General features: G+C 38.7%; 1 protein-coding gene across 2 annotated transcripts in view; it reads right to left on the reverse strand.

Annotated features, from left to right (window-relative positions):
- Positions 1-14178, reverse strand: part of gucy1b1 (guanylate cyclase 1 soluble subunit beta 1) — a 38001-nt gene that overhangs the window by 7453 nt on the left and 16370 nt on the right. For both annotated transcript variants that reach the window (XM_004911157.3, XM_002933474.4), the window contains exons 3-7: positions 7579-7679; positions 5600-5718; positions 4591-4788; positions 3386-3616; positions 1125-1241 (exon numbers count right to left, since the gene is read on the reverse strand). In XM_004911157.3, coding sequence (XP_004911214.1) covers positions 1125-1241; positions 3386-3616; positions 4591-4788; positions 5600-5718; positions 7579-7679 — 766 coding nt within the window. The remainder of the gene's footprint in view (positions 1-1124; positions 1242-3385; positions 3617-4590; positions 4789-5599; positions 5719-7578; positions 7680-14178) is intronic.

The following is a 14178-nucleotide window of genomic DNA, read 5'->3' on the forward strand; positions in this document are numbered from 1 at the left end:
AGCCAAGCACTGCAGTTACAACAATCAAAATAATCTTTATAGTGGCTTAAAGGAACAGTGCAGTGTAAAAATGAAACCGGTGTAAAATGGACGGACTGCACAAAATAAAACATCTTTGCAATATACAAAAATGTAATCTATAAAGGCTGGAGTGGGCAGATGTCTAACATAATAGCCAGAACCCTCCTTTACAGCTCTTTAACCTCTTAGTTAGTCAGTGACTTTAGGGGGGGCCATATGGGACATAACGGTTCAGTTAGTCTGTCAGCATGCAGGTCAGATTCAAATGCAAACTAACTGAACAGTTATGTTCCATATGCTGCCCCCCCCTCAAGTCACTGATTGGCTTCTGACTGCTAACAGCTTAGAGAGCAGTAAAGAAGGAAGTAGTGTTCTGGTCATTATGTTAGACATTTGCCCACTCCAGCCTTTATAGATTACATTTTTGCCTAACTAACTATATCGAAAAATATTTCTTTTTTGTGCAGTCTATCCATTTTGCCCATTTTCATCTTAACACTGAACTGCTCCTTTAAGGAAAAGTCTTAAAGACCTAGAAATTTACACAATTAACCCCCATTTAGCCTTCCATATTGCACACAGTGATACACGAAGAAAGAGAAAATAATCTTTATAAATAGAAGACACAGATGACATTAACATTGTCATAAGAGAGTGTTTTATTGGCTTTTTTTCTCCCTGCTTGCTTTGTTGCACTGTGATCCTAAATTGGTGTTGACATATGAGATGTTCTTACGATGAATATTTGGTCTCTAATATTGTACTTATATTGTATATGGGGATTTATTTGGCGTATTGCTGCAGGGTCGCAATCATGGGGCATCATGAGTTAGCAGGGCCCTGCCATCAAATAAAAATGGACCCCAATGCCCTTGTATGCACGGCCACACGCTTCATTCACTCAGTTTCTCTCCAATTATGCCAAAACCCTGCCCACAATCCATTCATACCCTCACACACAAACCCACTCTTTTATGACCCATAAATCATTCTTATCCATCTTGGGGGCCCTTCCTTATCAAAGGCCTCTAATTGCAGTACCCCCCTAATTTTGCACCACTGTTACACCCTTGCATTGTGCTTAACTCTCTAAATTACATTACCTTGCTCCTTAGGACAAACACAGTGTTGATATGCGAGAGAATCCCATGGAAACTAATGTCTATATGAGGCCGCACCAAAGAGAAGACTGACAACAAGTTGCAATTTCCAGGCTGGAGCTAAAACATAGCGAGAAAACATTGAAAAGTGATAACTAGATTTTTTAAATACATTAATTAATGCATGTGAACAGTTGTGTAATCATCACTATGGAATTATAAAGTGATGAAACAAAATACAAACACTATTAACAAAAATGATGTTCTGGAGAATGGTAGTAATCTGCATGGTGTTATAGAGAGACAGGTCATGTCAAATACCAAATTTACAAATTTCTTTTTATGATGTACTAAATAGGAATATGGACGGTGGAGTAGCATGGATTTGGTTTAAAAAGAGAGAACTTGCAGAAAGATCATGTACAGAGAGTTGCTGTCAACAGTACATCTTCTAAATGGACTAGGGTTCTAAACTAGTAAAAACTAAAGATGTTTTGATTCGACCTGTACTTTGAGAAGAGCACTAAAAAATAATTTGATTGTAAGCTTTTTTGGGTAGGGCCCTTTTTAACTCTTGTATCAGTTATTGTATGCTTTGTATGTAAATCTGTATTGATTTGTATTGTATATAGCCATTTATTGTACAGCACCACAGAAAATGTTGTCTCTTTATAAATACATGATGATGATAATAATAATGTATCTATCCAGAATGTCAATCTCACAGAGGGAGCTTGTCAGACCTGGGTGTTATTTACTGTCAATAAATGTAGGGTTAGACATAAAATATGCAAGCTACTTTTACTACTTTTAATCTGACTGGCAAATACTTCATGAAGGACCTTGGAATATATAAACTTAGCATAGAGAGCAATTCCAGTCAGCAACAAAAAGCAAGAAGTTTCACAGATGAAGAGGCTAATACTTCCACTTTGCAAAGCATGATAAATCCCCAGACTATGCAGATGTCTGCTATAAACGCAATTGCTTTAGTAAGTCCTGTAATCTTTTTCTTGACAATAACGGGTAACTATTTTGTAGGAATCGTTTGGAAAAACTTGCTTCACTTTACTTCATTTAGGGGCCCATTTATCAAAGTACGATCGCTTCCGAATACAAAAAAACATATTTTTCTAAGTTTTTGTACCTTGCGTATTTTTGCTGTTTTTTTGCTAATTTGCACAACTTTTTCATACTGTGCGTCAAAAATTACGTGACAAAATCGTATTGTCGCGCCGAGTACGAAAGTTTCGGAATTCATTCAAGCTTTGGTATCGTGGCTTCCAAAATCATGCACTGTCACGACTAAGCAGGAAACATCACTGGAAGAAGTCGTAGAGGAAGGACCTCTTCTACACCTCCCACTAAGGAACACAGCCGCTGGGGATGGAACAGGACTGGAGCCAAGTGAAGGAGTGGCAGGAGTGCCGAACCAGGCGTCTGAGGCGAAATCGGGAGGCAATTGGATGGTCAGGCAGGCAATAGGTCAGTACAGGCAGCAGGATTCAGAGTCGGGAGTCAGGCCGGGTCGAAATAACAAATATCAATCAGGAAATAATGCTTGGCGTCTTTCACAAGGGAAATGATCACTTCGCAGTGATCCTAGGCCTCTGGCGTCTTTTTAAGCGCAAGGCGCATGCGCCGGCGTCAGAGCACGTGCCGGCGTCAGAACGCGACCCCCCCCCGCGACCAGGTGGACGACCACGACGAGCAGGTACTTTACATGCACAGAAGGATCAAAGTCAGAAAGGTTTTCCTGCCGTTTACGATCATTCGGATACGAAAATGTTTTGACTTTCGGATCGCCAATATGATATTATCGTGATTTTTTTCATAAGCATTTTTGTGATATTTAGTCACGATCATCAGAAATTATCGTATCTAATCCAAATTTTACCCATTTCGGGATTCAAACTCATACTTTGATGAATCAGTTTTTCTTTGCTTGCAGGTAAGAATGGAACTCATGTAACTGTTCCTGTTTTCTCTCAGCTAAGCCATAAGTTATTGACATTGATGAACATTTCCCTATATGGCAGCTTGGAAATGTATATGATATGCAATGACAGTGAAAGAAATAAGACATCTTATCTGAAACTAAGTACAGAGAGGTGCTGGACCTTACAATATATAACTACATGACTCTTAAACCTTGTGAAAAAATGAAACTGTGTTATAAATGACAACATCCAACTAATGTTACTCCAACAGGATCAAAATTCCGATATATGGAATAATACACGTGAAATAAATGCATATATTACCTGGGGAAGAACTCTGTAGATAGCATTTCCACACTGTGTAACAAAAAGGTCTCTGTCGAACATTATGTGAAATGGAAAAGCCTTGCAAAAGGTATAGGGACTAATGCGGGACTCTTGAGTTCCATTCTCTTCAAATCTGTCTTGATCTTCATAAAAGTCTTCCTCTCTTGTATCCTTTTCTTCAATCAAAAACTGTGTGTGGTCACACTCCTCATTTCTTTGTTGAATGACCTAACAAGAAATATACTGAATATGGCACTGAATTGCTACAAATTGTTCAACAGAAATCACAGACGCCTGGGTTTTCAGAGAACCTCTTTCTGAGCTGCTGCCATCTACTCTCCAGCATAAGGAGCTAAAATATTAACCAGTGCAAAGTTAATTCCATATCTAGTAATTTAGAGCAACTAATTAGATGTTTGTTTTCAAACCGCAAACATTAAATTCCACTATCTAAGTCATTGCTATGGGTTTTTAGAACTGGAGAAAACTGTACTTTTACGACCTTAATTGACCCCAAAGTGCCCCTAACATTCCGAATCAATATCTTATAATTTCTTATAAACAGTAATTAACAGCTCAAGCCTCACTTATGACTGCAAGTGTAAAGCTCAAAAAATATAAATATATTTCATAAAAATATATATTTTACTGTTATGTGCCATTGGGTAAAACTGAATAGAAAATTGCCATTTTAAGTGGTAAGTTCTGCCCCCTGGTATCATACGATTCAAGGTGCACGCAAACAAACCAAGGCGCACATACATGTTGGGACACATCAGCCAATGAATGGACAGAACTCTGTTTTTTACTCCCACACTACTTCCTGTTACAGTTAGAGCTGCATTATTTCCTGTCAGGTGATCTTTGAGGGAGCACACAGCCCATCACTAAATGGTGGCTCAAGGGAAAGGATATAAAAGGGCAATATTTACTGATATATATGTTATCTGTTGGTTAAGTATTCATTCTGGGGGTATAGTTAAGGTGCAGAAGCAATGCTTAAGCATTCTGAATAAGGCCCATAGCATTATGTGGGGTTTCTCTCACAAAAGATTTAGGATTGACACCATTCATTGCCCATCACTGCTTCTCACTGGAAAGTATGTGACGCTAATGAGAGTTTCCCATTCTATTCACTAAGAATAGGGGAACAAAGATAAAGGGTGTTCTAACTGCTGTATTCCTCTTTGACTCCCTCATACCTTCATGTCAATTTCAGTTCCGTGGATCTGCTGAGCCACTGTCTTAACAATCCCAATCACAATGTCCTGGAGACCTTCTCGTTCTGAATAGTAGTGCAAAATAAGTCCTTTTCCTTTCTCTGCGTCAGTACATCGGAAGGATGGAGCACGCATGCCTGGATAAATAGTACCAAGGTGGTCGTGCAGGGCATCCAAGTTCTATAATATAACAAAACAATAGTCTTACTTGTCATCATTTTTCTATGTAAGAGAAATGCTCCATTGGAGATGCAGAGCAAGGAATTGCCATTAATCCACTCCCAAATATTTAACAGGACATTTATAGGAAAAAGCAAAAAGCAAGCTTTCTTATCAATAATGTATATAAAGTGCTAGAACAGGAACTATAACCTCCTAGCTCTATTTAAACTGTTTATAACTGTCAAATTAAAACCCTGTAACCAATAAACAATTTACAATATATTAGCATCCAGGCTCAGTACTTAGCATAATTGATTTTAATGTGTAATATAGATCTTAAATACACTCTAGAGTCTTATAACAACAAAGCTATTTACTGGCTGTCATTTTTAAAACCAGCATTGATTTTTTTGTAATGTTGAGAGAGAAAAAAATGAATGTGTTTTTGTGGACAGCATGAAAGTAATGGCTGGCAATTACTATATGCTAAACAACAATACCATTCTAAGGCTAATGTCATAGTGGGCTACTTGAGTGGGTGAAATGTGCCAGAGGCCACCGTATGTGGCTCCCATTTACTTGCATGGAGGGCATTTCCTATTCAGGTGAAGAAAACACCAAGAGGCAATCCTGGGCACTTGTTACCAAAATATATTCTTTGGCATAAACCTGTTTTTTTTCATGTGAGCAGAAGTGTTGCAAAGATTTAGAAAATCATAAATTCAGAATTGCACTGATGAAACCAGCAATCTTCCTATCTCTCTTACACTGAACTGTAAATAATGTTTCTATTGCTAAATAACATGCAAAATATAAATGGTTTTCTGACCTGCAAAAATTCTCTGACATTGGATCCCAGGACACGTAGGATTGTGTCGTAGCCAGACTCTTGGCAAAAAACAAAAAACATATTTCCAAACATCTGGAGAATGTCACCCGCATTGAGATCTGTAAAACATTCAAACAGTGTATTCAGAGAACGGATTTGATGGGAAGGTACAGCCTAGGTGAGGATAATGTAGATGCAGTAGCTGTGCTGTTAGAATGTTATTAATAATTCATGCTATTTGTGCTTCCTATCCTATTAGTGTGCATTTATAACTTTAAAAAGTGCTTCCAAGATATGCAGCCCTGTACAATTTTACATTATAGAAAAGTACACACAGGGAAGACAACATTGTACTAAATAATAGTAAATAAATAAGTATAACTATATAAAGATTAAGTGCCTTGCTTTAAATGACACAGTCGGAAGGAAATCCCTGCCCCATAAAGCTTACAATCTAAATATCAAATAACATTCCATGCCATCTATGCCACTTTCTGAAAAAGATTCTGCACCCCTGAATATCACTGGGGGACAATATGTTCTCTGGTATATGTAAATAAGTAAATATTCGGAAGGAGCTAGGGTGATTTGTGCCTGTGGCAAACAAGGCTTTGTATTAAGGGATGCGGGTGTCTATGCCAATCAACAATCCATGTTCACTCTGTTGCTTCAAACACACACATTTCAGCACAACTCCTACCTAACTCGGGCCTACCTCTGCTTTTCTGTCTCCCTAAAGTGAATCGCAGCTTTGTTTTCTGAAGTTCTGAGAGGTTTTCTTTGAAAGAAACTTCCGCCAACTTTGGAAAATGAGGCACCGCGTATGCCTTCCCACTGGCGATTCACTTTATTCACATAATCTCCCCGTTTGCCGCTGCCCTAAAAGCATGTAGTCAGTACACCTCCAGGTGACCATACCCTGGCTGATTTGATACACTACTCCAAGGGTTGTCAGAAATGCTGGTTAAACTAGTTGTGAGCAACTAGTGAGTAACTACCACAAAACATACAGAATCTTTACAAAAGACTTTATAAAATACTGAAAAGCAGACATAAGCAAAAAGTTGTAAGGAACAGGCAGAAACAAAGTCCAAAATCAGGCACAGGCCTGCGCAGGCAGCAATCAAAAGTCCTTGAGACAGGCTGAGGGTCACTTCCGGGCAGCAGACAAACAAGAATCCAGATAACAGGCTAAAGGTGGCCATACACGTAAAGATCCGCTCGCCTGGATCGGGATCGCCACCTACGGGTGGGCGATATGGGAGGAATTTAGGCTAATTCAGTCGTTTGGCCCTGGGGCCAAATGATCAAATTATAACGACTGGAATAGGCTCAGTAGGTTCGGGGACCATATCAACGAGCCTGAATTTTTTACCCTGCCCGATCGATATCTGCCCGACTTCTAGCCAGATACCGGTTGGGCAGGTCAGTCGTTGTTACCCCTACACCGGCCAATAAGCTGCCAAATCGGTCCAAGGGACCGATATCTGCAGCTACAATCGGCCCGTGTATGGCCACCTTATGGTCAAAACCAGGAGGTCAGAACCACAGGGCAGACAGGTAAATACAGACGGGTGAATAAGTCAATAATATAAGCCAGTCCCAGAATGCACCTGCTCCAGTGTCTCAACGTAGAGAAGCAGCAGCCAGTAAACACCAGGTCCCTGATTCTCAACCAGTTCCAGGAGTTCCTGACAATGGTATGTTGCATGTGCATCTTCGCAATTTGTACACAGACCAATATCCGTGATGGAAAAAATATTGTTTGGATTGGTTCAGTTGGCAACATGTGCAACCAATTGTGTTAAACTATTTTACTGGTACCTATACTGCCAGTTTTATTCAGCTGGCTATTGCTACTTAACAGAAGGTATTAAAAGCCAGCAAAACATTCAAAACTGTTTTGGGTGGAGTTCCCTTTAACTTCCTGAAACAGTTATCACTGGAAAACAGAACTTCAATAGAAAAAATATACTTACTAAGTACTTTGGTTGCTGCAGATACCAAGTCATAGGTTTTTGAGTCATCATATATTATTCTAACCAGAAACTGCCCCTCTTCATCCAGCTGTGCCTCTTTCCTAAAATACGAAAAAATAAGTTAGTGTATGTACTTGGTTTTTGCAGAGAGATGCCATTTGGATTTGTAACATTGTGTGAATGATTTGGCTGCAATTCAGCTCTGCTATTTCTTGCACTGCCCACTTTAAAGCTGAAAACACTTATTATTAATTAATGAATTAATTAAATATTGTGGTAAAATAAAATCAGTCAACTGTTGCTTCCATTCAGAGAAAGAGAAGCTAGCCAGAGTTAATTTTATCAGTCTTTAACCATTCGCTGGCGGTCAAAAGATATTTAGACTGTGGAAGAGCACAGATTGTTTAAACAACATCTAAAATATTACAATTACAAAAAAAAGTTGTAGAAAAAAAAGGCTACACATATTAGGGCTCAACCACACATACAACTTGACTCAGCCAAATTACTTTCTAGCTCCTGTTATCAGAAGGCTAAATTCCCCAGATAATAATGGGTAAGGAAGGGAAGGAAGGTACTATAAGCCATGAGTGTTTTAATAAAACTGGAAGGCTCACTTTGATAGGCTGCAAGAAAGCAGCATTATTTTTAGCCATAGTCCATTAGTGGTGACAATCATTAACCAGCAATAAAAATTGATGATCTCTTGTTTCCTATGTTACAAATTCATGTTGGTGGGCAATTTTCACTTATGTAGAGTGGCAAATGATCTCCAGACTGCCAAGGCCAAAGGACGCTACTCAATCCTCATTCTCCTAGACCTTTCCTCTGCTTTTGATACTGTCGACCATTTTGTCCTTATGCAAATTCTCTATTCTCTGGGTATCCGGGATCAGGCTGCATCTTGGTTCTCCTCCTATCTCTCTAACCGCTCCTTCTCTGTTGCTCTTGCTAACAAATCCTCTACCTCGGTTCCGCTTAGTGTGGGGGTGCCTCAGGGCTCTGTGCTTGGTCCCCTGCTGTTCTCCCTGTACACTCTCTCTCTAGGAGACCTTATTTCTTCTTTTGGTCTTAAATATCACTTATATGCAGATGACATCCAGATATATTTAGACACCCCTGCACTAACCTCTGACGTTCAAACCTGGATTGCCAACTGCCTCCTGGCTATCTCCTCCTGGATGAACCAATGCCACCTCAAACTTAACCTAGCTAAAACAGAGCTCATGGTCTACCCGCCCAAACCTATCCCTTCTACTCCTTTCACCATTACTATTGATGGCATGACCATCAACCCTGTTAATTCTACACGCTGCCTTGGGGTATCTTTGACCAGTCCCTCTCCTTCTCTAACTATATTAATAACACTGCCAAAACCTGCCGTTTTTTCCTCCGAAATATTGCCAAGATGCGCCCCTTTCTTTCACTAGTAACAGCTAAAACACTAATACATGCCCTTATCCTTTCCCGCTTAGATTACTGCAATCTCCTACTAACCGGCCTCCCAGACTCACACCTCTCTCCCCTGCAATCAATCTTAAACTCTGCTGCCAGGATCCTCCCGCTCTCTCCTAAGAGGGAACCTGTTCAGCCTCACTTAAGCTCTCTAGCATGGCTGCCTGTTAAGCAAAGTATAGCATACAAAATCCTTCTGCTAACGTTCAAAGCCCTTCACTCCTCTGCTCCTCACTACATTTCTTCACTGGTCTCCCTGCACGTTCCTGGTCGTCTCCTCCGCTCCGCTCAGAGCCTCCATCTTTTTACACCATCCACACCCACTGCGCTCTCTCGTCTTAAACCTTTCTATCTTGCTGCCCCTTACCTCTGGAACTCTATCCCTGAATTCCTCTGTAGGGAACATTCACCCACTCTCTTTAAGATGCTCCCTTCTGGAGCACTAAAACATTATTTTGCCCAGTCCTGCACTTAAAGGAGAATGCAAGTCAAAATTTAAAAAGCATACTGCCCAATAGTCCTCCTATTGTTTAGTAAAAACAGGCTTCACACTGCTGTAGGCTGCCAGCACCATATCTCAGAGAAGCAAGCAGGGATCTGGGAATTTAGATATGCAGTAAGTACTTAAAAAGAATGCCTTTAGACTTACTTTTAATTTATATTAACCTTTCATTGTACTTTAAGGGCAAATGCCCATACCTGGTGCACTCTTACCTTCCAATATGTGCCTGTATGTTACCCAACCACTTAGATTGTAAGCTCTACAGGGCAGGGACCTCCATCCTACTGTGTCTCATACCACATGGCACGTATTCCCTGTGCATTTATATATATTTATTGTATTTATTTATTATAACACTTGTCCTCCCTGTGTGTAATTTTGTATTCTGTAAGATTGTACAGCGCTGCGTACCCTTGTGGCGCTTTATAAATAAAGTTATACATTCATACATACAAGAGAGTAGTTCAGCTGACCTGGATTTTGTGGCATCAGTCATAACCCACTATGCGTCGTCACTGATTAAAGGAAAGTTGCCTACGTGGTCTCACCATGAAATAAGTTACATTGGGCCAGATCCGTTTTGGTGAGAAAACATTGTTTTATGGTTTATCACGTGACAAATTATGGACGATTTTCAAAATTAGAAAAAAAATGTCTTCTAATTCAGGTCCAGTTTTTCCCATAGACTTCAAGACAGTTTTCATGTGATAAACAGTGAGATACATTTTTCTCATTGAATCGCATCTGTCTCTATGGTGAAGTGTGAGATTGAATTAGAAGATACACTTTTCTTATCAAATTGAATTTGGCCTATTACCGTATATACTTGAGTATAAGCCGATCCAAATATAAGCCGAGGTACCTAATGTTACCTAAGAAAACTGGAAAAACTTATTGACTCGAGTATAAGCCTAGGGTGGGAAATGCAGCAGCTACTGCTAAGTTTCCATAATCAAAATAAATACCAGTAAAATTACATAAATTGGGGCATCAGTGGGGTATATGTTTTTCAATATTTATTTCAAAGAAAAACAGTAAACTAGCTCTGTAAGTGGAGAAGAGGGTCAACAAAAACAATATGAGTACTACTCCATGCTCATTGCGCATTGGCAAACTGGCAGCAGACCCAGTCCCGGAGGACACGTAAGGGGAAATAAGTATTGCGACTGGGAGTGGGCCAGGGCGCTGGAGGGTCTGGTTGCAGGTGGCCTAATTTGCACACAAAGGACCAGAGGGTGCTAGTCTGGAGGGACCCATGGCACCCGACTCGAGTATAAGTCGTGGGTGACTTTTTCAGCACATTTTGGGTGCTGAAAAACTAGGCTTATACTCGAGTATATACAGTATTTGTTATATTTATGTCTCTTTACAATTTCAGATCTGAAGCAGTACATTGTCATACTGGTGGCTAGCAACAAGCAATCTATCCTCTTCTTACCAACACCAGTGCAGATCTGAAGCAGTACATTATCATACTGGTGGCTAGCAACAAGCAGCCTATCCTCTTCTTACCAACACCAGTCCAATTTACAGACTGTACTTGTTTTTATGTTCTGTCCCTGTGTGTGTTTTCATGTAATTGAATATGCTTGGAGTTTAAAAATAAACAATAATATTAATAATAGGGCTTATTTCTTTAGACTTCCTGTCTCTGCTTTTTTCCCATGATAGGAACTTGATTTAGAGGATATCAGTGATGTTTATGAAAACATTCTTCACTATCAATTTCCTTGTGTTCACATTAATAAGTTGTTGACTCTTTACAGAAGGTTCTAGATTCACTGTATGATGCAAAAGTTCAAGCTACCATTGAGGCATCTGCATCCAAATATTCATATTATGACCATCTATACAAAGAAAGGAAGAATGGTGCGGAAATAACACACACATATTTATTTAAAATGTCTAGACTGAATGATAAAACCCATGAATATGGTTTTACTGTGTTTATATTTATGCTTCACATTTTATATAAGATTCAGCCATGCAGAGAATGCTAAACACTGTACAAATCGTTATGTTCTATGGTGTTCTTAGAATTAAATCGTCTTCACATAATAGCACTGGGTTTTTTTTTATTAATTTTAGTCACAGTACTGAAGTAGAACAGTGTTTACAGCAAGACTGCTTTTTTGTTCTATCATTACCAATATGTTGATAGCCAAAAGTAGGTAATACAAGGTGGAGCAGAGGCCTGTTTCCACTCCTTTGTCCTCCTTTGTTTCTATTGGTCTATACCAATATCTTTGCATATTTGTTGTTTTTTTTTAATGGAGCCACACTCTCAACTCATATCATTCACCTGTTATTGCAATTAAACTTGAACTAACACCATATATAAAGTGACACACATTTATGTACACACATGTACAACGTAATGAATTATCATTTTGGCACTTGACAATTATCTTGATGTTGCAAAATACTTAAAATTGATGGTTTTTTGTGCATTTGGTATTCACGTAATAGACAATATTATGGTCACCATACCCAGGCTTTTAATTACTTTTTTTTAACAATTTTAATGTAAATCTATGGTAAGAGGCAGATGTATGTGTTTAGAGCTTAATATATAAAAACAAACTGAAAAATCAATTATACTATGTTCTATTTAGGCTAATTTGGTGAAAAATGTCCTAAAAGTCTTATAAATGTTACACATTGCACAGTATTCGGAAGCATTACTGCCTGGTAAATATGCCCTGACCAGTCTCTAAGCTTCCATCCCATAACTATGCAGTTAACTTGTGCCCTTTCCAGTCCCCTGGTGTTTGGGTCTATATACGGCGTGACACATTGGAAAGCCAAACACATTTTTATCGCATGATACCACTTCTATAAATCAACCCAGACATCCAAGTTAATTATTTATAGACTTGTGTGAAATGGTTCATTTTATCAGGGTTACAAACAAAGAGCTGAATCATTTTTTAACTTTTCTTCTGTTTTATCTTGGGTCAAAATTTCCATATGGCACAGCCATTTCCGTGCTGCTGCTACTCTTCTGTCACTGGGCTTTTGTAAAATGTAGACACTGTATTATTCTGTTGGTGCAGCTTAAATATTTTCAGTACCATAACAGTTACCTTCAAAAAATACGCCTATCATATATGTGCTTATAATTAGTAATGTTGAATATAGCAATTCACTGCCAGGCTAATGGCACACAGGTCAGTTTTTATGCTGACATATATACACCATCATGAATTTGATTTGACAATTTTTGTTCCTATCAATTTTTCAAAAGTGCAGACTAAGGGGCTCATTTATCACTATGCTGGTATATTTTGTGATTAATGTAAAAAATGTAACACAGTTTTGCACATATTTATGCAAAATCATGAATGGGTATTTTTTTTATTCTATTATTAAAATATTAAAAGTAAATCTGTAGATAAATTTCTGTTTCAGCTCCAAATAACATTTAAGCCCATGACTCAAAAGTATAGTTTAGATTTTCTTGGTCATTTTCTTTATGAACAATTTGCTAAATTCTAAAAGTTCCAAAGCTTCCAATAAATACGCTGTACTGTATGTAACAGGAACTGATAAAACATACACACACACATTACCACAATTTCCATGTGTCTGGGAGGCCTATGTGTAAAAATATGTGCCCTGGAAATGCAAGTAACTATAGCAACAAAAATAATCCACAACCACTCAAACCATTACAATGTTTATCTTTTCTAAACTGCAAATGCCAATGACACTACAAGTTTACTTTAAATTATATTTCTTAGTGGGCACAGAAACCCACTTATTTTTAAAGAAGAGGGAAAGGGTCCTTGGTGTTGTGCAGTTTTACACCGCCTTGTAAAGCCTTGGCAACCAAAAAGCTCAGCAATAGCTTTTCCAGTGCAATTCAGATACAAAAGTAAACATGATTGGTTCATATGAGTTAAGCTGGCCACACACATGTATATCCTGTGGAATATTTGTTTGGCAAGGTTGCTACACAAACAAATCTTTGCCAGAAACAAATCTGCACAAACAAATCTTTGCCTAAATGGTAGGCCAAACTGGGCTGATCAGATCATTTGGTCCAAAGGTTAAAAATTAGATCTTATGGTTGTAACTGAAGACCTGACAGGTAAGGAAAACACCTACTTCCAGATGCATTGCTCACCCAGCTGGCAGAGCCAGTTTGCAGCAGGTTATCTGGGGCAGCAAATCTCCGCCATTCATAGCTTTAAAAACTTAAATTCTGGTTTCTTTTTACCACAAATTTAGCTCTTCTAAAGATGTCCACCATCAAAGAGTTGAGGTGTGGAAGGCAGTGTTGGAAAGGCTGCCTTGGGGACAAATTGCCAACCAGATTACAACCTTCTGATATTATATTTGGTAGAGCACCAATCAGATCTTGACCATGAAGGCCATCACATACATCAGCTAATATGTGGCTAACTTGGCGATAAGTAAACAGGTGGACAGCCAATATTGGCCCTTGTGTGGTCTATTTTTTTGTGTCCATTTATATATTAAACAACCTTTAGAATTAGAGAAACACTCTATCTGAATGGACTCTTAGGGGGAGATTTATCAATGTTCAAGTTTGATTTTCTTGATTCAAGATTTTTTTGAGTGTTTTTGCACTTAAAAAAACTTGAATTCGAATTATGTTTCAAAAACCCAAATGTCTG

The sequence above is a fragment of the Xenopus tropicalis genome, chromosome 1 (assembly GCF_000004195.4).
Source record: "Xenopus tropicalis strain Nigerian chromosome 1, UCB_Xtro_10.0, whole genome shotgun sequence".
NCBI classification, from domain to species: domain Eukaryota; kingdom Metazoa; phylum Chordata; class Amphibia; order Anura; family Pipidae; genus Xenopus; species Xenopus tropicalis.